Genomic DNA, 24,364 nt, shown 5'->3' on the forward strand with positions numbered 1-24,364 from the left:
CTCTTTTGAGACATTTCATATAAGGCTATATGTGACCTTTTTGTGACTGAGATCTTATTTTAACAAAATCCAGGCTTTGAGGTCAGAGCATTGGCCAGCTAGAATGGAATAGCACTGTTTTGATTTTACATGTTACCACTCCAGGGTAAGTGATAGGCATTTCCATTTATGGTAGGGATTAAAGTTTCATTTCTGACAAAATTTATTTCCATAAAAAAGTGAGTTGATATATACAAAGGACAAGGTTAAGTAAGGTTAAGTAAATAGTAAATGGGATGTGAATGAAATTTGGAAAACACTAGATTGTCTGATTTAAGGTTCTCCAGGACATAATTTGAAATAACCTTATTATTTAATTTCATTTTCCTATCTACTCCTGTGAGGAAGTACATCATTTTACTGATGAAGAAACAGGTTCAGAGAAGTACAGCAACTTGTCCAAGGTCACACAGCTAGAGAGAATCTAGACTTAACCTAAGGTCTGTCTGATTACAAAGACCACCTATTTACCAAGTCTGGAAATAAGACGGGTGGGAAAATGGACTAGCAGGCTTGAGAGAGAACTCCAGCCACTAGACCAAAACATGAGGATGCCAGGCTGGCTAAGTTGTTTTGGGTACCCGTTTAAACAAATATTTAAATACTTCTATAAAACAATTTATGCCTCTAAACAGAAATCCATCTCAGTCACCACTGGGGCTCTCTTCCTCTCTAAAGGATGCACAATTCAGGTGGTGTTGCCTGGATAACCAGGGTTTGTGTGTGTGTTTGTGTGTGTGTTGGTGGTGGGTAGAGTGGAATCTGTAGTTCATTGTGGTTGCTGTTGGCATCACTGTCCAAGCCCACAGTGGTCCCTTAAAGTCTTTGGCTTCTGCCATATACCACATGTGGGCACCAGAATCTCTGGGCTGGCCAGGACTCCTCTTCATGGGGTGCTATGCTTCCTAGACTATCAGGCAGCCACCTGCTCTCAGGACTGGCCAGTTTCCTGGAGCTCAGCCATGGAGCATGCACCAGGACTCCCTCTCTCCCCTTACCAGTCCAGGGACTTTTCTGTCCCTTGCCATCACCATCACCAAGACCCTCTGCCTACTTCCTGATACCCTATTTCACATCTTATTTCACTGCGGGCTCAAACAGCCCATTGAACTCAGAACCCATTTCCAATAAAGCTAGTTCCCTTTTCCAAAAAGCTTAATTTTTAAACCAAAATTTTCAAAAATATTTCATACCTGTTGTGGATAAAAATAACAATAAGGTTTTTTTCAAAAACGTAGCATATAGAAGACAGACAAAACAATCAAATCCTGCCATATGTTGTTCAACTCTTATTTAACTCAGTCCTCTTCTCTCCTGGTTGTGCAATTCAACTTGGACCCAAACTTGAAGTTACCCACACCTGTCCTCCTTAGAAGACAGTGAGGGTACATCTGTTCTTACTCACCTTGGGTGAGAATCTCAACCCTAACCCAAGCAATTATCTGCATAATTCTGGACCATGTAAAACAAAATAGCTAAATTTGAGCTAAGTAATAGTCTAAGAGCACTACATGCATAATCTCACAAAATCATTTCAACAACTCCCTGGGGTAAGTACATTATTCCCATCTTACAGATGAGAAAACTGAAGCACAGAAAAGTTAGGTAACTTGTTCCAATGTTAGTAAATAGTAGACACAGATTTGAATCCACATAGTCTGACTTCAGAGTGTGTGTTCTCAGAGTTTAGATGAAGACAGTTTCCTCTTCTTTTTTTTTTTTTGGTAGTGGCTGGCTGGTATGGGGATCTGAACCTTTGACTGTGCTGTTATAACATGGTACTCTAACCAACTGAGCTAACCGGCCAGCCCTAGTTTCTTCCATCATTTACAGCAGTATTTTAGTGTTCCCTATATATTGGTACCCTCCTGAGGCAGGCTGTGTAGCTGCCTGGGAAGCAGAATTTAGGCTTCCCCTTTCCAGAGAGGAGTCTGAGCACCCTGAGACCTGGATCTCCCATTCAGGACACCTTTCTCCCTCCCCAGTTCCTGCCTCTTTGGTGATGAGTTAATTAATGACTGTTCCCCTGACCCAGAACTGCCAATCTGAGTTACTGCTGTGTGTCAGCACTGGGCTAGGTACATCTGCAGTTTCTCTGTTCCTTGCTACAGTCCAGCAAGGAGCTATTATCCCCGCTTTACAAGTAAACCGAGGATTAGGACAGTGAAGTGGCTTGCCTAGGAGCACACAGTTAGTGAATGGAGCTACAAGGATTAGAACCCAGACACCCACCCCTGAGTCCACTACTCTGTTAACGCCTTAGTGATTTTCCAGAGCTGAGAGCCATGTAGGTGAGAGGGATGATGACTGGCTGTGGTATCCAAGCAAGTCTCTTTCTCTGGCTCCATTTCCTTATCTGCAAAAGCTTTTTTCCAACTTTCTAATAAAATCAGGCTTTTTTTTTTTTCCTTGTAATTTCAAAGCGAAACTCAAGGACTACTGTAAAGAGGGTATTCTTACAAAGAAAGGAAAAAAAGCAGTCTTTCCCCTTTTGGGGGGAGTCATCAGGCCTGCTGTGAGCAACCATTTTCTGCCTAGGCAGCAACTGGCCTGAGGGGCTTAGAGTATGTGGGAGAGGAGATGAGGATCCCTAAGCCTGTCTGGAGAGCACGAACATGATGGTAACAATGGCTTCCATTTCCTGGGTCTTCCTAGTGTGCCAGGCCCTGGGCTAAGTGATGCATGTATACATAAGTGAGGTATGTATATATGTATACACACACACACAAACTGTAGAGGTCATGCCCTTATCTGCTGCATACTCTACTTCTCTAGATTTTTAGAGGGGAGTCATTTCTGTTCATTTCTTCAACAGTCATGGAGGTTCTATTCTATGCTAGGCCCATACTGAGCTCTTAGAAAAGACAAATTCAAGGTGTTAGCAGTAGGAATCTTTAGTGGTAGGAATAAGTGTTACTCTTATTTTTGCTTATTTGTATTTTGTAACTTACTACAATGTATATATATGGCTTTTATAATAAAACAAAAATCAGTTCCCTGCCCTCCAAGTATGCCTCTACTTGTACAGTACTCTTTTTCCAATTTAAATGATTATGACTCCAATAATGAAATAAATCCCAAGTAAGGAAGTCAATACTTTGTACTAGAGAGAAGTGTCCTCCTGATTCAAGTGGCAGCCACATCTGCAGGCCCTTCTGACTGCAGGGACCAAATGTCACGATACACCACCTTCTTCCCCTCAAATCCCCAACTGGCCTTGGGATTGGTATCTGAACCCAACTTTCCATAGCAGTGATTCTCAGCTGGGCCTGAACGTTTAGAAAGGTAAGGGGCAGATCTGATTGTCACACAGCATGTAGTTAGCAAGACCAAGGGATGCTCATCATGCTGTCATTCACCAGGTACCCTCAAACAAATGTCCTGCCCAGATGCCAGTGGACTCCTATAGGCTGGCCTGGTGTTTGAGGTGTTTGGGCCTGGAAATATTGCCTAATTGGATCATACCTACCTGGCTGACTGAATCCAGTTTCTTGCAAAGTTTGAAAGACAGACTCAGAAAACGTGAGCTGAAACAATGTGGACCAAGAAAGGTCACATCAGGGGGTCTGTGCAAGGGAATAAATATGATGCTTCTAAGGAACAATGACATGCCAGGGTCACTGTGACTTCCATGGGTTTAAAGGGTAAGACCAATGTCCCAGGTATCTGTGAGGCTCCACCTCAGATAAACACTCATCAGCTAAACAGAGAGCAATATACAAGCTTATGAAAAATCCTATAAATGCTTTCCCTTTTATTAAAAGTCATTGAGTAGACAATAAATGATACTTTAAGTTAAAACTACTTACTCTATTCATAAGTATTCAACGTACCCTTCCTTATTTTCTTGAAATGTTCTAGGATTCATTCTTTCAACAGGTAATTTTGAGACAAGTAACTTACCCTCTAAGAGGAATATTCTGTGGAATGTTTGCTGCCTTTTTAATTTTATAGCTTTAAGTCCCTAGGTCATGACAAGGAATGACTTGAGATTTATATCTACTGGATCTGAAATTCTTACAGTTTCCTAAAAGTTGAACAGGAAGAAGTAAATCCATGTATTTAAACATTTTATGTAAGTAGAATTTGTGATTGGGGAAGCATTATACCAGTGCACAGTACCTAGCTAAATGCTTTGTTCAATTTATAATTGTGAATTAAAATAATTAAGATTATAGGCTCAGAGAGGGAAAGCAATAGGCTCAGAGTCACAAAGCAAGTAGGTGCAAAGCTGAAGCTACAACTCTGGTCCCTTACCTTCAAGCTCAGTGCCCTTTCACTGGTCTCTCCCCATGACTGTCAACTCACAAAGCCATGGCCAATGAGAAAACTACAGGTTAGTTTAAAAACTGAAACAGGGAAGCTGAGAAGAGAAGGCAGGTGAAGCAGAAAGCAGAGGTCATAACAGGAAGGCAAATTTAAATTTTTTTTTTTTTTTTTTTGCTGTTGTATTAGTTTCCTATTGTTGTAATAAATTACCACAAATTTAGTGGCTTAAAACAACACAGACTTATTCTCTTACAATTTTGTAGGTCAGAAGTCCAACATGGGACCAACTGGGCAAAAATCAAGCTGCCATCAGAGCTATGCTCCTTTCTGGAGGCTCTAGGGGAGAATCTGTTTCACTGCCTTTTCCAGCTTCTGGACGCTGTCCCCATTCCTTGGCTCATGGCCTCTTCCTCCGTCTTCAGAGCCAGTAATATTGCATCTCTCTGACCACTCTTCCACAATCACATCTCTCTCTCATCACAACCAGAAAAGATTCTCTGATTTTAAACACCTATGGGGCCCACTTGAATGATCCGGAATAATCTCCCCATCTCAAGGTCCTTAAATTAATCACACCTACAACATCCCTTTGTCAAGAAACATATTCACAGGTTCCCAGGGTTAGGGTGTGGTCATCTTAGGACATTAGAGTGAGGGCCATTATTCTGCCTATCACAGTTATGAAATACCCACATGCATAAACGTTCATAGAAAATAGTTTAATATTATAAAACAAAATACCTTTATAACTACCACCCAAACCAAGAAATAAACATCGTCAGAATCTCAGTGATACTCCCTCCCCTCAATAATGTTTCTTGTTTGCATTTGCTTGGAATTCTTGTTTGTCCATCTATTTATTTTAAACATTTTTTGTCACTTTGTTTTGTGTGTTTTTTCCATAAATTTTATATAGCTAGATTTTAAAAGTAATTTAGACTAACAAGCTCTGGCTTACAATAGGTTAATTCAGATGTTCATATTTATTGTGATAACCAATATACTTTTTTCTTTCCACTGTATTTTATATTTACTATTTATTTTTCATGAATGTTTTCCTCTATGCTTTTTTTTTTTTTTTTTTTTTTTTAATTTTATGGGCTTGGTCAAGTTTTTGTTCATTCCTTTTTTCATTAACCTGCTAGTGTTTATCTTCTTTCCTAACAATCATACATACAGTTGTTGTATCAATACATGGTAATAATCCTGATCCTTCACCAAAATGTTTTACCTTCCCACCCCTTTACAACTCCCTGAAAGATGATACCTTTAGAATGTTTTTATCATCCTGCTTTCCCCACTCCTGGAGTTTTACTGAGATAGCTTACTATTTTTTGCCCTAGTCTATTAGGATTTTCACCAATCACTTCTGCAAAATAATCTCTACTTAGCACTTTAAAGCACAAATTCCCAGTCTGTCTTCCACCGTTTAAGATGAACTATATTTACTGCAATAGTCACTGCTCACCGCAGCTACCTCACCTCTTCCTCTGTCATTATCCTGAGCTCCCAATCACTATTGAGAGAACTTTCTTGAGGACTTTCCTCAGATAGGGCATGCAGATGATAGATGCACTGAAGCTTGTTTGCTAGCAAAAATATTTCTTTTGCCCTGGTTGTCCTGTCTTCAGCCTGATGACATGATGGCTAATTTTGATTCTCGGGTTACATTCCTTTTCTCTTAGCAGTCTGTATTCTACTGTCTCATAGCTCAGAGTATTACAGATGGGTGATCTTAAACTAGTCTGATCCTCATTCCTTTGTAAGTAACCTGGTCTTTCTGTCTGGAAGCTTGTAAATTGTTTTTTCTATTTCTGGAATTCAGGAGTTTCATCAGGATATATCTAGATGTGTTTTTTAAATTATTTTATTTTATCATTACACAATGTAAACATTTCTTGTGGCCCTTTACCGATTTCTCCCTAATCCTCCTCCCCCTCCCCCTTTCCCACCTCTGGTGCCATCAGTTCTGTTCTCTCCTTTTGAAAGTTTAGGGAATTTTTGTGATTGCTGTATCTTTCTTTTTTTATTTCTTTTTTCATCTCCCACTTATGAGTGAGCACATGTGGTATTTCTCTTCTTGTACCTGGCTTATTTCACTCAATATAATTTTCTCTAAGTTCATGTTGCAGTGAATGGTAGAATTTCAGTCTTTTTTATGGCACAGTAGTATTCCACTGTGTATATATACCACATTTTTCTTATCCAGTCGTCCGTTGATGGACATTTAGGTTGGTTCCAACTCTTAGCTATTGTAAATAGAGCTGCAATAAACATGGAAGTGCAGGTATCCCTTCAACATAATGATTTCCATTCCTTTGGGTATATACCCAGCAGTGGGACTGCTGGATCATATGGCAAGTCTATCTGTAGTCGTTTGAGGAACCTCCATACTGTTTCTGTAATGGCTACATCAATTTACAGTCCCACCAACAGCCATGTAGGAGGTTCCCCTTTCTCCACATACTTGTCAGCATTTGTTATTCTCTGTCTTTTTGATACTGGCCAGTCTAACTGGTGTGAGATGATATCTCAATGTGGTTTTGATTTGCATTTCCCTGATGCTGAGTGATGTTGAGCATTTTTTCATGTGTCTGTTGGGCATTTGTATATGTTCCTTTGAGAAATGCCTATTCAACTCCTTTGCCTATTTTTTAATCAGATTATTTGTTTTTTTATTGTTAAGTTGTTTGAGTTCTTTGTATATTCTGGATATTAATCCCTTGTCAGGTGCATAGTTTGTGAATATTTTCTCCCATTCTGTAGGCTGTCTTTTTGCTCTGTTAACCCTTCCGTTTGCTGTGCAGAAGCTTTTTAGTTTGATATAATGCCATTGGCTTAATTTTCCTTTTGTTGCCTGTGCTTTTGGGGTCTTGTTCATAAAGTCTTTGCCCAGTCCTACTTTCTGAAGTGTTTCCCCTATGTTTTTTTTTAGTAGTTTTATAGTTTTGTGTCTTATATACAAGTCTTTAATCCATTTTGAGTTGATTTTGGTACATGGCAAAAAGTACAGGTCTAGTTTCATTCTTCTACACATGGGTGTCCAGTTTTCCCAGTACCACTTCTTGAAGAGGCAGTCCTCTCCCCAGTGTATGCTCCTGTTGCCCTTGTCAAATGTCAGTTGGCTGTAAGTATATGGGTTGATTCTGGGTTCTATTCTGTTCCACTGTTCTGAGTCTCTCTTTTTATGCCAGTACCATGCTGTTTTGGTTACTATAGCTTTGTAATATAATCTGAGGTCAGGTAGTGTAATACCTCCAGCTTTATTTTTTTTGCTCAGGGTTGCTTTTGCTATTCAGGGTCTTTTGTTGTTCCATATGAATGTTAGGATTGTTTTTTTCTATTTCTGTGAAGAATGTCATTGGCATTTTGATGAGGATTTCATTCAATCTGTAGATCACTTTGGGTAGTATGGACATTTTCACATAAATTAATCAGTTAATTCTTTCAGTCCAAGAGCATGGGATATCTTTCCATCTTTTTGGGTCCTCTTTAATTTCTTTCGGTAGTGATTTGTAGTTCTCATTGAGATCTTTCACCTCCTTGGTTAAACTTATTCCTAGGTGTTTTTGTTTTGTTTTGTTTTGCTTTATTTTGTTTTTGTGATGACTATTGTAAATGGACTAGCTTTCTTGATTTCTTTTTCTGCTAGTTTGTTGTTGGAGTATTAAAATGCTACTGATTTTTGTGTGTTGATTTTGTATCCTACAATATTACTCAAATCGTTTATCAGCTCTGTTTTTTGGTAGAGTCTTTAGGTTTTTCTATATATAGGATCATGTCATCTACAAACAGGGACAGTCTGACTTTGTCTTTTCCAATCTGGATGCCCTTTATTTCTTTCTGTTGCCTGATTGTTCTGGCTAGTACTTCCAATGCTATGTTAAAAAGGAGTGATGAGAGTGGGTATCCTTGTCTTGTTCCTGTTCTTAAGGGAAAAGCTGAAAGCTTTTCTCCATTCAGGATGATATTGGCAGTGGGTATGTCATATATGGCTTTTATCATGTTGAGATATTTTCCTTCTATACCTATTTTTCTGAGAATCTTTATCATGAAGTGATGTTGAATTTTGTCAAATGCTTTTTCTCTGTCTGTTGAGATAATCATATGGTTTTTTTCCTTGTTTCTGTTGATGTGGTATATCACATTTATTGACTTACATTCTTTGTATAGTTGAACCATCCCTGCATCCCTGGGATGAATCCCACTTGACCATGATATATAATCTTTCTGATGTGTTACTGTATTCTGATTGCTAATATTTTGTTGAGGACTTTTGCATCTATGTTCATCAGATATTGGCCTGTAGTTTTCTTTTTTTGTTGCATCTTTGTCTGTTAGATGTTTATCTTTATTACTGTGAATCCTTTTACTCAGACTCAAATTTCTTCCTCCATCTGTTACTTTTATCTTCTTTTTGGACTCCTGTTATTTGCATGTTTGGTCTTCTGGATCAGTCCTTCATATTTACATTTAATGGCACAATTTCCTTCCCCTCATACTTTTGATTTCTTCCAGTATCTTTGGGTCTCTCCTTGGTGACTTTGCTAGTTACCAAGTATGTCTATTTTAATATTTCATTATTAAGGAAATAATCACAAGAAGGGTCTATGGGCCAACTGTGCCCACTGAGTTGGCCTGGAGTCAAGACTCTATCACCTGACCAGTAAGCCCCCACTTCATTTTTTTGTTTGTTTGTTTGTTTTTGGAGGCTGGCCAGTACAGGGATCAAACACTGGACCATGCATGTTAGCACCATGCTCTAATGAACTAAGCTAACTGGACAGCTCCTGTAAGCCCTACTTTGATTGGTGGACCACAAGTGGCATTTTGGGTTACCTGGAATAAGCATCAATTTAGAGCCCATGTCTAGTAATCCCTAAAAGGTCCAGATAGTTCCCTTTCCCCAGTGCACAGATGCCCTAGTAAATGGCCAAAAGTTCCTTTGGGGAGGGGTTGAAGGAAGATTTATGATGAGTACTTGTGGCAGTGGTGCGAGGTCCTTACATAAGGGAAGTAAGGGGCTCTGTGTCAGTGATTCAATTAAGGGGCTCTGGGTTAGTGATTGACTTAGGTCTGGAAACTAGTGAGAGGCTGTGATTCTCCACTGTGGCAACTCAAGTCAGGATTCTGACTATCAGACCTAGGGTTTCTTTCTTTTTTTTTTTTTTTTTAAAGATGACCGGTAAGGGGATCTTAACCCTTAACTTGGTGTTGTCAACACCATGCTCACCCAGTGAGCTAACCAGCCATTCCTCTATGGGCTCCGAACCCGGGGCCTTGGTGTTATCAGCACCACACTCTCCCGAGTGAGCCACGGGCCGGCCCGGGTTTCTTCTATTGTATAGACCAAGCAGGAGAGAAATACTTCTGGGATGAGTAACGACCTCCAAAAATATACCCCTCCATAAAAGCAATGAGGACACTGGCAAAAATGGGCAAAACCAGCTTTTTCAGAACTTTAGAAATTAACCAAGGACTAACTATAATCCAAGGCATGGTTTTTTGTTTGTTTTGGCAGGTGGCCAGTACCTCAGTGTTGTCAGCACCAACTTCTAACCAAGTGAGTTAACTGGCCAGCCCCAAGGCATGTTTATTCAAGAAAACCAGCTGTATCCTAATAAGAAGTGTGAGCTTTGTGGTATTTTTTTTAACTTGCCCTATTCCCATTCTCCTCTCCCTAGATCCACAGTAATCTTGAAATTAAGACCCTCACAACTAAGGGACCTGTGAGAACCAATAGCCTAGCAGCCACTGGAGGGGGCAGAACAGGTTTGAAGCTGTACAAAAGCTCCATTGGCAGAGAAGTGTCACTATTTGACCTATCTGTTGTCTTCCTGAAAAGCTCTACTCTCAGAACTTGTCTTTATTTCACCTGACTCAGAATTTTTCCTGTGCTCACAGCCATATGCCTAGGGCATTTCTTGAAAACAATCAGTGGTAATTGTTTAATGTCACAACTGCCTGAGGTGGTGATACCAGTTCAATGATAGAGAGACTGATTTAAAAAAAAAAAGGGGGGAGCTGGCCTGTGGCTCACTTGCGAGAGCATGGTGCTGACAACATCAAGTCAAGGGCTAAGATCCCCTTACTGGTCATCTTTTTTTTTTTTTAAAAAAAAGGGGGAAAAACAAAAACCCTGGGAAATGACATATCCATAAGAGAGCTTCAAAAAGCTCTGACATTTTCTTGAGAATTCCTAGAAGGTCACCAGCATGATAGGGCTGTAAAGATGCCCAGGAAAGTCTTGAGAAGACACCCAAGCCCTCATCTCTGGCTGACCCTGTGGCTTTGTGCAAACAGGAAGAGAAGGTTAAACCAGTGTTGTAAACTGCCTGCTGGAGTGCTGAAAACATAACCCAACACACACACACACACACACACACACACACACACACACACACACACACACACACACACACACACACCCACCCACCCACCCACCCACAGAGCCCCTAAGAAAAGGCTGGGAGACTTATTGGTTGAAGACATTTAAAGAAATCTCTGTCCAATCATTAGCAGACCTCTCAGCTAATTTAGCAGGTATCAGTGGTCACAGAACAAAGAATAAAGACTTTACTGAACTAGTCTAGGAAAGTCACTTAACAAACAGCAACAACAACAAACATCAAAAATAACAAAGCTTGGGGAGGGGTGGAATCTGATTTTCAGAGTTGCCACATTATTATTATTATTATTGTTATTGTTGTTATTTTGGTGGCTGGCCTGTAAGGGGATCTGAACCTTTGACCTTGGTGTTATAACACTGCGCTCTAACCAAATGAGCTAACCAGCCAGCCCTTAAACTATTTCAAATGTCACTTTGAACCAAAAATTATGAGACAGCAAAGAAACTGGAAAGTTTTGTTTATAATTTTTTTCTTTTATATGTTTTAAAAGACAACTGCAAAAAGCAGTAATTATGAAACTGTGTTGACGGACTTCTAATATGTAAAGATATAAATTGTATGACAATAATAGCACAAAGGAAGAGAGAAAGAGGACAATTTATAACGATGAAAGGGTCAATCCATCAGGAAGACATAAGTATATATACCCTTAACAACAGAGCCCCAAAATACATGAAGCAAAAATGGACAGAACTGCATGGAGAAATAGGTAATACAACAGTAATAGCTGGAGATTTCAATACCCTGCTTTCAGTAATGGATAGAACAATTAGAAGATCAACAAGGAGATAATGATCAAAGAGTATTGGAGTATGCTGCCCATCCATTTCATTTCTAGGGACACTGTAATCAAATAGCTACAGCCAAGACCTCTGCAAGCCAAGAAACCAAATTGCCTGATGGTCTCTGCTGCCTTTTACAGTTGATGTGTCCACCTTGTAGGGATCCCCTCATACCCACTGAGATCAGGGAGCCCATCTGAATGGTGTATACCCTGCAGCCTTACTCGCCTACAAAGGATAGCAACCAGAGAGCTTTTCAAAGATGGAAGTGCTCCCTTCAATGCTTTAGCAAAGGGAGTGTTTTTTGCATCCCTTCATATGTAAATGCAATCCATCACACTAAGCCTTTGGATTCCCTCTTCCTTGTGATGCCAGGACAGCTCTGGCATCTCAATTCACTAACCATAGGCCACACTGTTAAGTCCAAATTTTGGTCAACCCACGAAGTAACCTCTTAGAGCCAATTTCTTGTATTCAAGCAAATACATTCAATCTGGAATCTCTAGTAAATGCACCTGTATCAATGAATTTGGCCCTTCCTATTGTTATATTCTACCCTCATTAGTCTAACACCCTTAGAATCCATTCTCCCATCCCTAGGTTTCTGCCAACATATTAGCAATGTCTTGCAATTCTTTTGTTGTGTAAGCTGTTTCCTCCTGCATTATACTGTGTACCTATCCCCCGGAACATGCTGAGATTTGACCCTAGTTAAAGGCCTACTGCAATAGAGTGGTTGTGGTGGATTTTGAGGGGAATGAGCATCTACTTTCAAGGCATTTGCCCATGTAAGGTCATCATAGGGTTTTCAGACAAAGTAAACTTAGTGTCCTCACACCCTGGATGTCAAGCTACTTCCACTCATAAGAGAGACTCTGAGTGACTTAGGAGTTCAATATTGTCTGCTTCATCTGGGCTCAACCAGATGTACCATTCTAAATTTCTGAACCCAATTCTTTCCTGATTAATGCCATAGTTTTTCTGTGACAAATCTGATGAGACTGTGAATTCAACTGTCATTATAATTCAGCAAACCACACAATTAAATTATGTGTTTTGACTTTTAGTAATAACAACCCTGGGTCTCCATAAGAGATTGTCATACTGAGCTGAGAGTTAATAGACCTGCAGTTGTTATTATCTCTCTGTAATCACTCAAGTGTACCGAAAAGATTCATCCCACACCACAGCCCTACTCCTTGATCATTACTATTGTGATAGCAGTCAAGGTTAGCAGCCGTTTGGGTTCCCAAGACATGTGCTTCAGTTGGCACTTCACCACAATCAACTACACATGACAGCTTAATTAACTGTGATGCCACTGCAGGCCATGGATTACTAGCATCCCATTTCCCACTGGAAGGGAGCTCAGCACTGTCCTCAAGCCCGATGGTGTGACCAAATTATTCTCCTAATCCCATCTTTGTGGGTCTATCTCCTGGGGTCACTTCCAGTACCAATTACTATATCAAAGTCCAATCAGGAGATAGAAGCCACAATGGAAAAGTTTAACATAAGGAATTACTTATAGGGGATTGGAATAATAAGGAATTGGGTAATAAGAGCTAAAGACAATTATAAAGAATACAGAGAAGTAGCAGCTATAAAGATTAGCCACTATCACTAAGGCTGAGAAAGAGCATCCCAGGGAGAGTCCTCTCTCACCAGAGCTCAGATCCAGACTTCATTTGAAAGGGCATGGCAGAGAAGTCACTGATGCACCTCACCAATGCGACCTCCTAGAAATCTGACCTTTGGTGGCAGGTGAAGCTGCTAATCACTGAACACTGCTGGAACCAAGAACTGTAGGAAGTGCACTCTGCAGGAGCCCAGCACTGGAAAGAGCTTTGCCGGTACAGGGATCAAGCACTGTAGAAAGTCGTGCCATTACACAAGTCAAGTGCTAGAGCATGCATACTCAGCAACAGGCCAGCTCTGGAGAAAGCCACACCAATACAGGAATCGAGTGCTGTAGAAAGCCATGCTTTCTACATGTTAAGGAAAGTGCACTTGGTGGGAGCACAGTGCTGGAGAGAAAGCCAGACTTCTACAGAAGTCAAATGCTGGAGAAAGCTTGCTCTGCTGGAGTTCACTGCTAGAAAAAGTTGTATTAAGGTTATGACTGGTTATGGGTGTGCAAAAACAAAGTGTCAGGAATTCCTCATTACAAAGGCAGCATGTGGTCTGGGGTCTGTGCTTTCCATACTGGGGGAGGGGGTGTGGCAAGGTGGATGTAAGTTAGGGGCTCTGAGCTTCCCAAGGACTCCTCACTCTGGACATGCATCTAGGGCAGAAGACCACTGGGATTTCCCCACATACTTGTGTCCCTACAAAACCCTGCAGCAAGAGCAAGAAAAATGAAACCTCATAGGACCAGAATCAGGAAGAGCATCCCCTTCCTTCATCTTGCCATGTCCCTCCAGCGCCCTCTACTGACAAAGCATAACATCATGCTCTGTGCAAGGAGAAATGCGTAAATAGTTCAGCCCATTATCTCAGAGCTGGTACTGGAGGGTGAATTTGGAGCTGAGAGACGATAAATTGAAAACTGATATTGTGACAGAATCTCCACACAGACTGAGGGCCAATATGGTAGGAAGGGCTAAGAGAAAGCCCATGGAACTTTTCCCTTCCTATAAACCAGTAAGTAGAAATACCACATCCCTGAGGGAAGCACTGAGATTAATGCCACCATCAAAGAATTGAAAAAAGCCTGGGTTGGGTAGTGACACCTATCACATACCACCAGTTTGGCCTGTACAGAAGTCAGATGGATCTTGGAGAACAGCTGTGAACTATCATCCATTTTATCAGGTGGTGACACCAATCTCAGCTGTCTCAAATATAGTACTCTTTCTTGGAGCAAAACAACATGTCCCCTGGCATTTGGTATGCGGCTATCAACCTAGCTTTTTCTCCATATCAAATGCTACATGCACCAGAAGCAGTTTGCTTTCAGCTGACAAAACTGTCATACTTGTATATCTTTAGGTTGCTTGAAGGCCATGTCAATTCTGTTCTGTCATAAAATAGTCTGAGATCTTGATCATCTTGACATTCCACAAAACGTCACACTGGTTCACCATATTGACATTACTGAATCTGATGAGCAGGAAGTAACAAGTACTTTCATTACATTAGTAAAACATGCAAACTAGAAAGTGGGAGATAAACCCCACAAAAAATTCCAAGGCCTGTACCCTCAGTGGAGTTTCTAAGGACTGAAAGGTCAAAAGTATGTAAAGGTATCTCTTCTAAAGTGAAAGACAAATTGCACCTCATACAGTCTACTCCTCCCTAAAAAAGGCACAATGCTTGGTAGGCCTATTTGGATTCCGGAGGCAACAAAGCTCATCAATGGAGTCACCTGTAAGGCTGCCAGTTTTGAGTAGGGACCAGAGCAAGAAGAGGCTCTGCAGCACATCCAGGCTGTGTTATGTGCTGCTGTACCACTTGGTACTTATGATCCAGAAGAGCCAATGATACTCAGAGTGTCCATGGTAAACAGGGATGCTATATGAAGCCTCTAGCAAGCACCAATAGGAGAACCACAGCACCGATTCACAGGATTTTTTTAAAAAATTAACCTAGGCCCTTTTTTGGAAACAACTTTTCTGCTTTTGAGAAACAGCTCTGGCTTGCTACTGGGCCTTGGTAGGGACTGAACACCTAATCAGAAGACATCAGGTGACCATGCAACCTGAGCTTCTCCTCATGAATGGAGTGCTGTCTGACCAATCTAACCACAAGGTTGAATGTGCTCAGTGGCAATCTATCATGAAATGGAAATGGTATGTAGGAGACCAGGCTTGGAAAGGTCCAGAAGGTATGAACCATTTATATAAGCAGGTGACTCAGACTCCTTGGACACCAACTCCTATTACATTCTTTTCCATGACCTCCTGGGTTATCCCTTATGACCAATGGTCCAAGGTAGAAAAATTAAAGCCTGTTTACAGATGAGTCTGCATGACCTGCTGTTATGACCTGGCAGTGGAGAGATGCAGCACCACAAGCCCACCTGGGTGAACCGGAAGGACTGCTGGCAAGAAAAATTCTTGCAGTAGACAGAATTCTGAGCAGTACGTTTGGTTGTTCACCAAATCTGGCATGAGCAATGACCAGAAGTACAGACCTATACTAATTCATAGGCAGTTGCTAATGGTTTAGCTGGATGGTCAGGGATTTGGAAGGAACAGGATTGGAAGATTAGTGACAAGGAAATTTGAGCTCTTGTAACCTTTTTTTTCGGGGGGGGGGCGGGGTAGTGCAGGGATCCAAACCCTTGACCTTGGTGTTACAACACTGCACTCTAACCAACTGAGCTAACCGGCCAGCCCTTCTAACCTTTTCTAAAAACAGTCCTCGTCAATCAATGTCACTTCAATTGGAGCCCTTTCATCCAGAGAATGGCTTGGTCTTCTCTCCTCTGGTTTCTGAGTCCTTTAGATGGGCTGTTAACTTTTCTTTATTCATAATTTTATTTTCTCTCAGCAGTCAGAACAGGATATTAGGTCCTTTTAAATGCACGCAAGTGGTATGAGACAACAGTTTCCTCTTGAGTGGGCCAGTGTATTAGTTTGCTAGGGATGCCATAACAAAGTACCACAGATTGGGTGGCTTAAATAACAAATTTATTTTCTCAGTTCCGGAGGCTAGTCCAAGATCAAGGTTTCTGCAGGGTTGTTTTCTTCTGAGGCCTCTCTCCTTGGCTTGTAGGTGCTGTCTTCTCCCTGTGTCTTCACATGGTCTCCCCTCTGTATGTATCTCTGTCTAAATTTCTTCTGCTTATAAAGACACCAGTCATATTGGATTGGGATCCATGCTAATGATCTCATTTTAATTTAATTATCTCTTTAAAGACCCTATCTCCAAATATAGTTACATTCTGATGTACTAGGTCTTAGGACTTCAACATATGAATGGGGGGTAGGGTACAGATACAATTCAGTCCACACAGCCAGTACTGAACAAACCTGAAAACCATTTTCCTACCACTAAGGCACTAAGAGGAAGCCTCACTTACAGGGCTTTTCGAGAGCAGGCAGCAGTCTTTCCTCAAGTCAGTCTACCTGTGCAGCTCCCTTCCAGGTCCTTAAAGGTGAGCAGATGAGGTAGGCACTTCCAGGGCTGCATGTGTATGTGTGGTTTTTGTTGTTGTTGTTGAGGGGAGGGATGAGGGAGCCCATTAGTTAATTATATCTCTTTTCTCTTTGAGTTCAGGACCATGTTACTGAATTCAGAATGATGTACTCATCCACAGGTAGCACGGGGCCAGGACAGACCTCCCCTTATAAAACTTGGAACCTGGAGGAGTAAAGCAGAACCTAAGTTCTTAGCCCGCAGGCTCTCTCTCAAGGGGAAAAATAGAGGAAGGAACAGGTACATGGATATGCCATTTCTCCTTCCTAAGTAACTCCATTCCTTCCTAAGGAGGTGGGGAAAGGTCAGCAGTGTTATACCAGGAGACTCCTTCTACGTAAAAGGAAACATATGCTCTCCACATAATTATGCAAAAGAGCTGGCACAGCTCTTTCCTGAAGGGATTTCAAAGTTCTCTTCAGCTGAGGTCTTTCATGAAACAAAGTGTATTTGTTTTCTATTGATGCATAACAAATCACCACAAATTCAGCATCTTAACACACATTTATTATCTCACAGTTCTACAGGTCAGATCATGTGGGCTTGACTGGGTTCTCAGCTCAGGGTCTCAGCTCAAGGCCAAAGTCAAGGTGTTGGCTGAGCTGAGCTCTTCTTATCCAGAGGCTTTGGGGGAGAATCCACTTCTGAGCTCATACAGGATGTTGGCCAAATTCAGTTTCTTGCAGCATAGAACTGCTCACTGCTTCCTTGCTGGCTGTCAGCTAGGGGCGGCTCTCTCGAGGCCACCTGCATGCCTCCTCATGTGGTTCCTTCCACTTCAAGACAGCAATGTCTCAAATGGCCCTAGTGCTTCAAATCTCTGACTTTCTCTTCTGCTACCAGCCAGAGAAAACTCTTCCTTTAAATGGCTAATCTCCATATCTTAACCTCAACTGACTTGGAACTTTAATTGCATCTGCCAAGTCCTTTCTAAATTAGTGTTTGATTGAATAACTAGGGACAGGACTCTTGGGAGGCCATCTTTAGAATTCTGTCTTCCACACCACAGAATCCCTATCTTTGCTCCACGTCTGGAGAGAAGGCAGTCTCTCTCTGCCACTGGATTCTTAAGTCCTAGCCTAGAACAAAATATAAGAAAGTGTGGTACATGCTCTCTCTAGAGAGACCACAGTCAGCTCTTTGGCTGGTTCCAAAATTCTTGGCAACTTTGTGTGAATTGGAAAAAAGTACTCTTTCCTTAAAATGACTTACTGCTATCTTTTGGAAATTTCTTATAATAACTATACAAATCTACGTTTACCTGGAAGTGAATGGCACCTCTGCATTCCAACCTCTTGCCTACCCTGACTGTTGTCTATGGAGACTTCTCCCCTGACCCCCCACCCCGAATCTTTCTGACATTCTTCATTAATTTATTTTTATCTATTGATGATTTGGGGGAAATGTGAAATGATATAGCCACCAATTGGTCTGACTAGAGTAATAAGTTAATACCCCAAAGAAAAACATCTTTGCCAGTGGTCTGATGTAATCTGTTTGCTTATATCCATAAGCAAATATCCAAGATCCTCCAAGGAGCAAACCCTGAAGGAACAGCAATATTAAGGCAATAATAGCAGCCACTAATGTTACTCAGTGCCTATATCTATATACACGTTTAAACGTAGATCAGATATAATCATATATCTGGTCTATATTTATACACACAGTCTCATATATACATAATCTCATCTAATCCTCACAGGAACCCTCTGGGCAGGGATTATTATCCCTACTATATAGATAAGAAAACTGAGGCCTGGTGATGTTACATTACTTGCCCAAGTTCATGAGTAGTAAGAAACTGAGCCAGGATTCAAACCTCTGCCATCCAATCCAAAGGCCACATTCCTTAACCACCTTGGTGGAGATTAGTTGAGTGCCTGTGCCCTGAATAGACACCTTTACTCTGTGCCTCTTAAATAGAAACTAGGGCTGTTCTGTAGTGAAGCCAGTGGCCCTACCTGGGATAGGGAAGAGGCCAGTTCTGGAATGTCTTAGTTCTATTCATGGGAATGGCCTAAAGGGAAAAATGTGGTAGGGAGCTGTTTGTGGCTAAAAGAAGATAGCCAGTGGGACTCAGAGAGAAAACTATGCAGGAGGAAAAAGGGTAGGGCCCTGTTTAGTTCACCATTGTATCTCCAGCCTGGCACCTTGCTAGCCTGTACTGAATGACTGAATTACTACCCGACCAGCCAAGCAGAGAGCATGGCATGTGAGAGCTCCTGTCTGTATTCTGCCGCTCTGTTGTCTGCTTTTGCTACCAACCCCTTCCCTTTTCAAGAAATTAACTCATTTGAACTGGATTTGAGAGCATCCTACATTGCAGGTCTTGTACCAAGTGCTTTATCTGCATCTTCTTATTTAAAGTCCTCACAAGAACCTACCAATAGAGTATTTCATATTTGAAAGGCTTCTGGGCTAGAAAGAAATATCCACTACCTTCTGTACTCAATTTATTAAACTATTTAATAAAAAAAAATTAAAAGCCTTTTTTTTATACGGGATTTAAGCTTTGATTATAAATTTGACCAATTAAAGTATCTTAAGTAATTTAAACTGTAAATACAAATTCAATATGGCTGATTCTTTTAACTACTTCATATGTTTTAAACATACACAAATATAATTATTATAAATGTATTAAAACCCTGCCATCAACACTGGTTATTAAAGTTCTAAAATCCATGAATTTAATTGTTTGTTACTCTTATTCCAACACCTTCCTGAGGTTCCAATTTCCCAGCAATTGGAATTGCTGGATCTTTTTTGAGAATATGTCATATTGTTTTCCATAGCAGCTGCACTATTTCACATTGCCACCAACAGTGCACAAGGATTTCAGTTCACCCACATCCTCACTGATACTTAATTTTCTGGGTTTTTTTGATAGTAGTCATTTTAATAGATGGTATCATTATGGTTTTGATTTGGATTTTCCTGGTGTTAGTGATTTTAAGCATCTTTTCATGTGCTTGTTGGCCACTGTACATCTTCTTTGGATAAATATCCAAGTCTTGGCCATTTTTTAATTGGGTTGTTTCATTGCTGTTGTTGAATTGTAGGAGTTTATATATTATGGGGCTTACCAGGTAGCTCAGTTATCAGCACCACACTCTAACCAACTGAGCTAACCAACCAGCTGCCAAAAAACAAAAACAAATGCAAAATTTTAAAATATATGTATATTCTGGATATTAACCCTTTATCATAAAATCTGGGGATCTTTTGTGATGGGACCTGGAAGTCAGTATTTCTTAAAAGCTTCCCACGTTGAGAACTATTTTCTTAGGAGATGAGGTAGTAAGTGTGTTTAAGTTAGTTCTCATTAGGATATATGTGTAATTCATCATCTCAGAACAAAGTTTTTGGGTTTCTTTTTTTGGCTGCTGGCTGGTGTAGGAAGTGGAACCCTTGACCTTCATGTTATAACATGGCACTCTAACCAACTGAGCTAACCATCTAGCACTCACAACAAAGTATTGAAATCTCCTTTTACCTGGCTACTTTATGTGTTCATCAGTACTTTGCAGTCATGGTAGGGCCCTCGCTTTTCCCAGGTTCACAGTTTTTTGGTTCTATTCTTTCCTCCCTGCCCAGACAGAAATGAGTTCATATTTATTCCTTATAGAGAAAAAGCAGAAGAAACAAAATACCCATATATTAACACATCTACTTACAACAATTATCAAAATTATATATAGAGGGTACTTCAAAAAGTTCATGGAAAAATGGAATTAAAAAATAATATGACATGGAGCTGGGGGAAGCCAAACCCAGCCTCAACTAGGCAAGCTGCCGCCACTGCCCTGGGCCCCACCAGGGTCCTGAGGTATGCAGCCAGAGGAAGCTGAACACAGCTGCAACCAGGTAAAGAGCACACCCAAAACACCATTTTCATGCAGGTAGCCCACCATAGCCACCGCAATTGCCATGGCTGCCACAAAAGTGGCTAGTCTCTATAAGCAGCAGTCACAGCCACCTTGCAGATGGTATGCCAGACTCTCAACTGCATTGACACAAGAAGCACCAGTGGAGACAAAACAAAACAAAACAAAAAAGAAGAGGTCCTCTCTTTCCACAAAGTACACTCCAGAGTAACAGAAGCAGCATCTGATTTACAATATGGGAGGACATGATCACACCTGTCTCTATAATGAACAGATAATCTAGGCAACAAACCAACAGAGGAACAGTTAATATATTAGATGCAGAGAACAAATCTATGGTTATTAGAGGGGGGAGGGGAAGTGGGAAGGGAAAGGGAAAAGGGGAAGGGGAGAGATTGGATAAGGGGCCTAAAGAATGAGTATGATTTGTAACAGTGAATATGCTAATAAAAAATAAATTTTAAAAAATGGATTTAAAAGACAATATGACATACTGGCCATTCACTAAAAAAAAAAAAAAAGATAATACAAATCTTTCCATGAACTTTTTGAAGACCCTGCCATATCTTGTTATCACTTTCTTAGATAGTACAACTACCTTTTTGGAGACTTTATCATAACTTTTTTTTTTAAGTAACAGACTTCATTTTTATGGCAGCCTTAGGTTTGCAGAAAAATTGAGCAGAAAATACAGACAGTTCATATCATAACTTTCTACTTTTAAGTATGTTATAGACTCACAGCCTTTCCCAGTCATTTCACTCAAACATAATTATTATATATTTTAGGGTGCGGAAATTATTATAGCTTGGACAGCTGTAGTCCATTTAATTACGATCTTTGTCTTTGTACACTACCTTTGATATCCTTGAAAATATATCCTTGCTTTCTGGTATCAACAGAATGCTGTATACCCTTTCTGGTTTTTGTCTCAAATGTAATCAGTTACCCTCCAAAGACTCCTGGTTGTTTTAATGGTAAATACCATATTAGACACCAAAATCTGGGCATTAAGGATATACATAAGCATTGTTAGTACGGGACCTCACTCGGTGACAGATTTGGAAAAGTTCTCTTTAAGGTAAAAGTTTATATTGATCTTTCCAATTTCACATATCACAGCCTTCCTGATGGTCTGTGAATCTACCCACCACACTTACAGAATCTTTTGAGGTTGCTGTTACCATGATCTCCATCTAATAGCTGAACAAACTGAGACTACAATAAGTTATGTTAACTTGCCCAAGCTTACACTGCAAGTGTTGGTGCTGGGATTCAAACCCAGCACTGATTCTGAAACTGAGCTACTACAGGTTTCCCACAAGGCCCTGCCTCAACCTCTACCTGCTGTCAGAAATACAGAATTTAGTCATTTGCAAAAGACTTTATCTCCAATAGATATGTACAATCAACTATGTTTCAATTTTTTTAAAAAAGACTTTCCACCAAGTTGCCCCATTTAGGACTCCCAAGGCAGGGTTTTCCTAGCTGTCGGTGGGGTGAGAAGAGGAAACACTACCGAGATTCTTCTTTTCCCCCTGCAGGATTCAGGAGTGAGGATGACAAGAAGAGCCCTCCACGAGAAAGGCCTGAAGACGGAGCCCCTCAGGAGGCTTCTGCCCAGGAGGGGCCTCCGGACAAATGCCCGGCCGACTTCCACGGTGCCGGATACCAGAGCTCTCGGGGGAGGAAGCAAGACCCCAAGGGCGCCCAGGACGATCCCCCAGGGGAAGGGGAGGTGAGCTGGCTCCCCAGGCTGGATGAGGCCCTGAGACCTCCTTTAGCCGTCCCAACATCCAGCCACCTCCTCGTGCCCCAAGGGCGGAAACAGCTTCTGAGCTCGACACCCGCCACGGGCACATCAGGGGCAAGTGGCCCTGTGCCTGGCCCTGCCCCGAACCTAAGGTCACAGTACCCATCTTGCTTGCCACCAGTTCTCACACAGTGAGTGGGCCCACCAGCGTCCCCAAATGTGGGAAGGGCTTGGGACAGAACTCGGATAACACGCAGCCCCTGAGGACACCTTTCTGCGAGGCCTTGCTGCCCCCGGAGTGCGGGGGTGGGGACACCGGACTGCCTTGCCCACCTCCTCACGCCCGCGCAGCCACCCACCAGGCGGCCCCGAGCGTGCCCCGTGCGGCGGCGACTTCCATCCCGGGAGAAGGGCCGAGTTCCGGCAGCGTGGAGCCACAGGTGCCGCCTCAACGAGGTCACACCACCTCCAGTTGGGCAGGACAGCCGGCATCGAGGGGCCGCAACACTACGTGACGACGCAGCGGCGGTCCACGCATGCGTGGAAGCCGCGCGCATCGAGTTGCCGGCGCGGCAGCTTCTGTCCGAGGCCTGTGGCCGCCTGGACTGGAAGTTGGGGGACCTCCTGCGCTAGAGGACGTGCAGCCCCAGCATCCACCAGGGAGCCCACCTCGCCAGCCAACACGGGAGCCCATCTGGACCAGAGGCCTCGCGCTGCGAGATTCGCGTGGAGGAGCGGAGACTTCCGGGGCAGCCCTGAGCCCAAGCTCCCTGGCAGATCTCCACCTGGGGAGCCCTAGGGCGAATGAGCTGAGTGGTTCTCAAGGCTATCCCCAAGCTCTTGCTTCCTAAATTCACTGATGGGCCTGTCGTTCTAGGAAATAACCATTTATCGAGGGCTTACTCTGTGCTACTCATCGTGACTTATGTCATTTACTTCTTACAACATCTCTGTGACATACATATTCTCATTATCAGCATTTTGCAGATGGAGAAATCAAGTCTCCGAAAGTTTAAGAGACCAACCCAAAGTTACACGCCAGCGTGCGGCAGAACCAGCATTCAGACCCAGGTCTGTCTGCCTGACCACACAGCCCACCCTGCTGTACCACTTCTCCTGCTGGGGACACGGTGGGGTTAAGGCTGTGGGTTTGACATGGCCTCCATTTATGGAGCATCCATTTTTCTCAGTGGTGAATTATATACAACACTAAAATGAGCAGATACTCCCTGGTATGCAAGTTAACACTTGCACCAGTGACGAAGGTGAAATTTGAGACGACATAGAAATTTCATGCATAAGGCCAATATTCAGGCTCAGCCCATGGATCCCTGGAGTGACCTCTTCTCAAACCTCTCTAGAGTGATCCTGGGGAAGGCAGCTCCACACCAGGGCCAGTTCCTGCGTGCAGCCTTCCTGGAGGCCGAGGAAGATGACCTTTTTCCACCACTTACCATTCCACTGAATTGCTTGGGAAGTTTATCCACTTCCTCTGGGCTGTTTCCAAATTCCCAACAGATAGTAATCTTCAGGATTTGGGAATGAAAAATTGGAATTCTTGGGAATTCCTGAAATCATGTTATTCTGTATTTTTCATAACTTTCTGTACATTTTTTTTTTTTAACAAACAAGAAATACACGTTTGGTAGTAGTTACAAAGAACTGTAGGTCATAGCAAATACTCAATAACTGGAAAATGCCAGCAAACATTATTGGGTAGTATTTGAATAATAAAATGTTTAAATCTTAAGCAAGATTAACAGTGCTCTACAGAGTCACAAGTTGAAATTGCCAATTTAAGGACTTATTTGTTCCCAAAACTTGTTATTTCTTGGAACATTATTCATAGGATTTGTATAAACACATGATGCATGTAAACATTAGTATTTATTTTATTTGTGAGAATAACTCGCTATTAACAGCAGACAGGACCAAAAATACACTTTTACTATGTCAGCAGCTACAAAAAAGACTGATTAGATTGTGACTACTTCTCTTCTATGTGCTCCTGTCACAAGTTCCAGAAATGTCTACCTTAACTTTAGATTCATGTGTCAACATTTCCTTCTCTTGCTTTCT

General features: G+C 41.7%; 1 protein-coding gene across 1 annotated transcript in view; it reads left to right on the top strand.

Annotated features, from left to right (window-relative positions):
• The window catches only part of BCL7C (BAF chromatin remodeling complex subunit BCL7C), a 35,127-nt gene extending 12,669 nt beyond the window's left edge, over nucleotides 1-22,458 (top strand). The window contains exon 6 of the mRNA XM_063100647.1: nucleotides 22,077-22,458. Within this exon, the coding sequence (XP_062956717.1) occupies nucleotides 22,077-22,274 (198 nt within the window). The 3' untranslated portion in view covers nucleotides 22,275-22,458. The remainder of the gene's footprint in view (nucleotides 1-22,076) is intronic.
• The last annotated feature ends 1,906 nt before the right edge of the window (nucleotides 22,459-24,364 follow it).

The sequence above is a fragment of the Cynocephalus volans genome, chromosome 6 (genome assembly GCF_027409185.1).
Source record: "Cynocephalus volans isolate mCynVol1 chromosome 6, mCynVol1.pri, whole genome shotgun sequence".
Classification (NCBI taxonomy): Eukaryota; Metazoa; Chordata; class Mammalia; order Dermoptera; family Cynocephalidae; genus Cynocephalus; species Cynocephalus volans.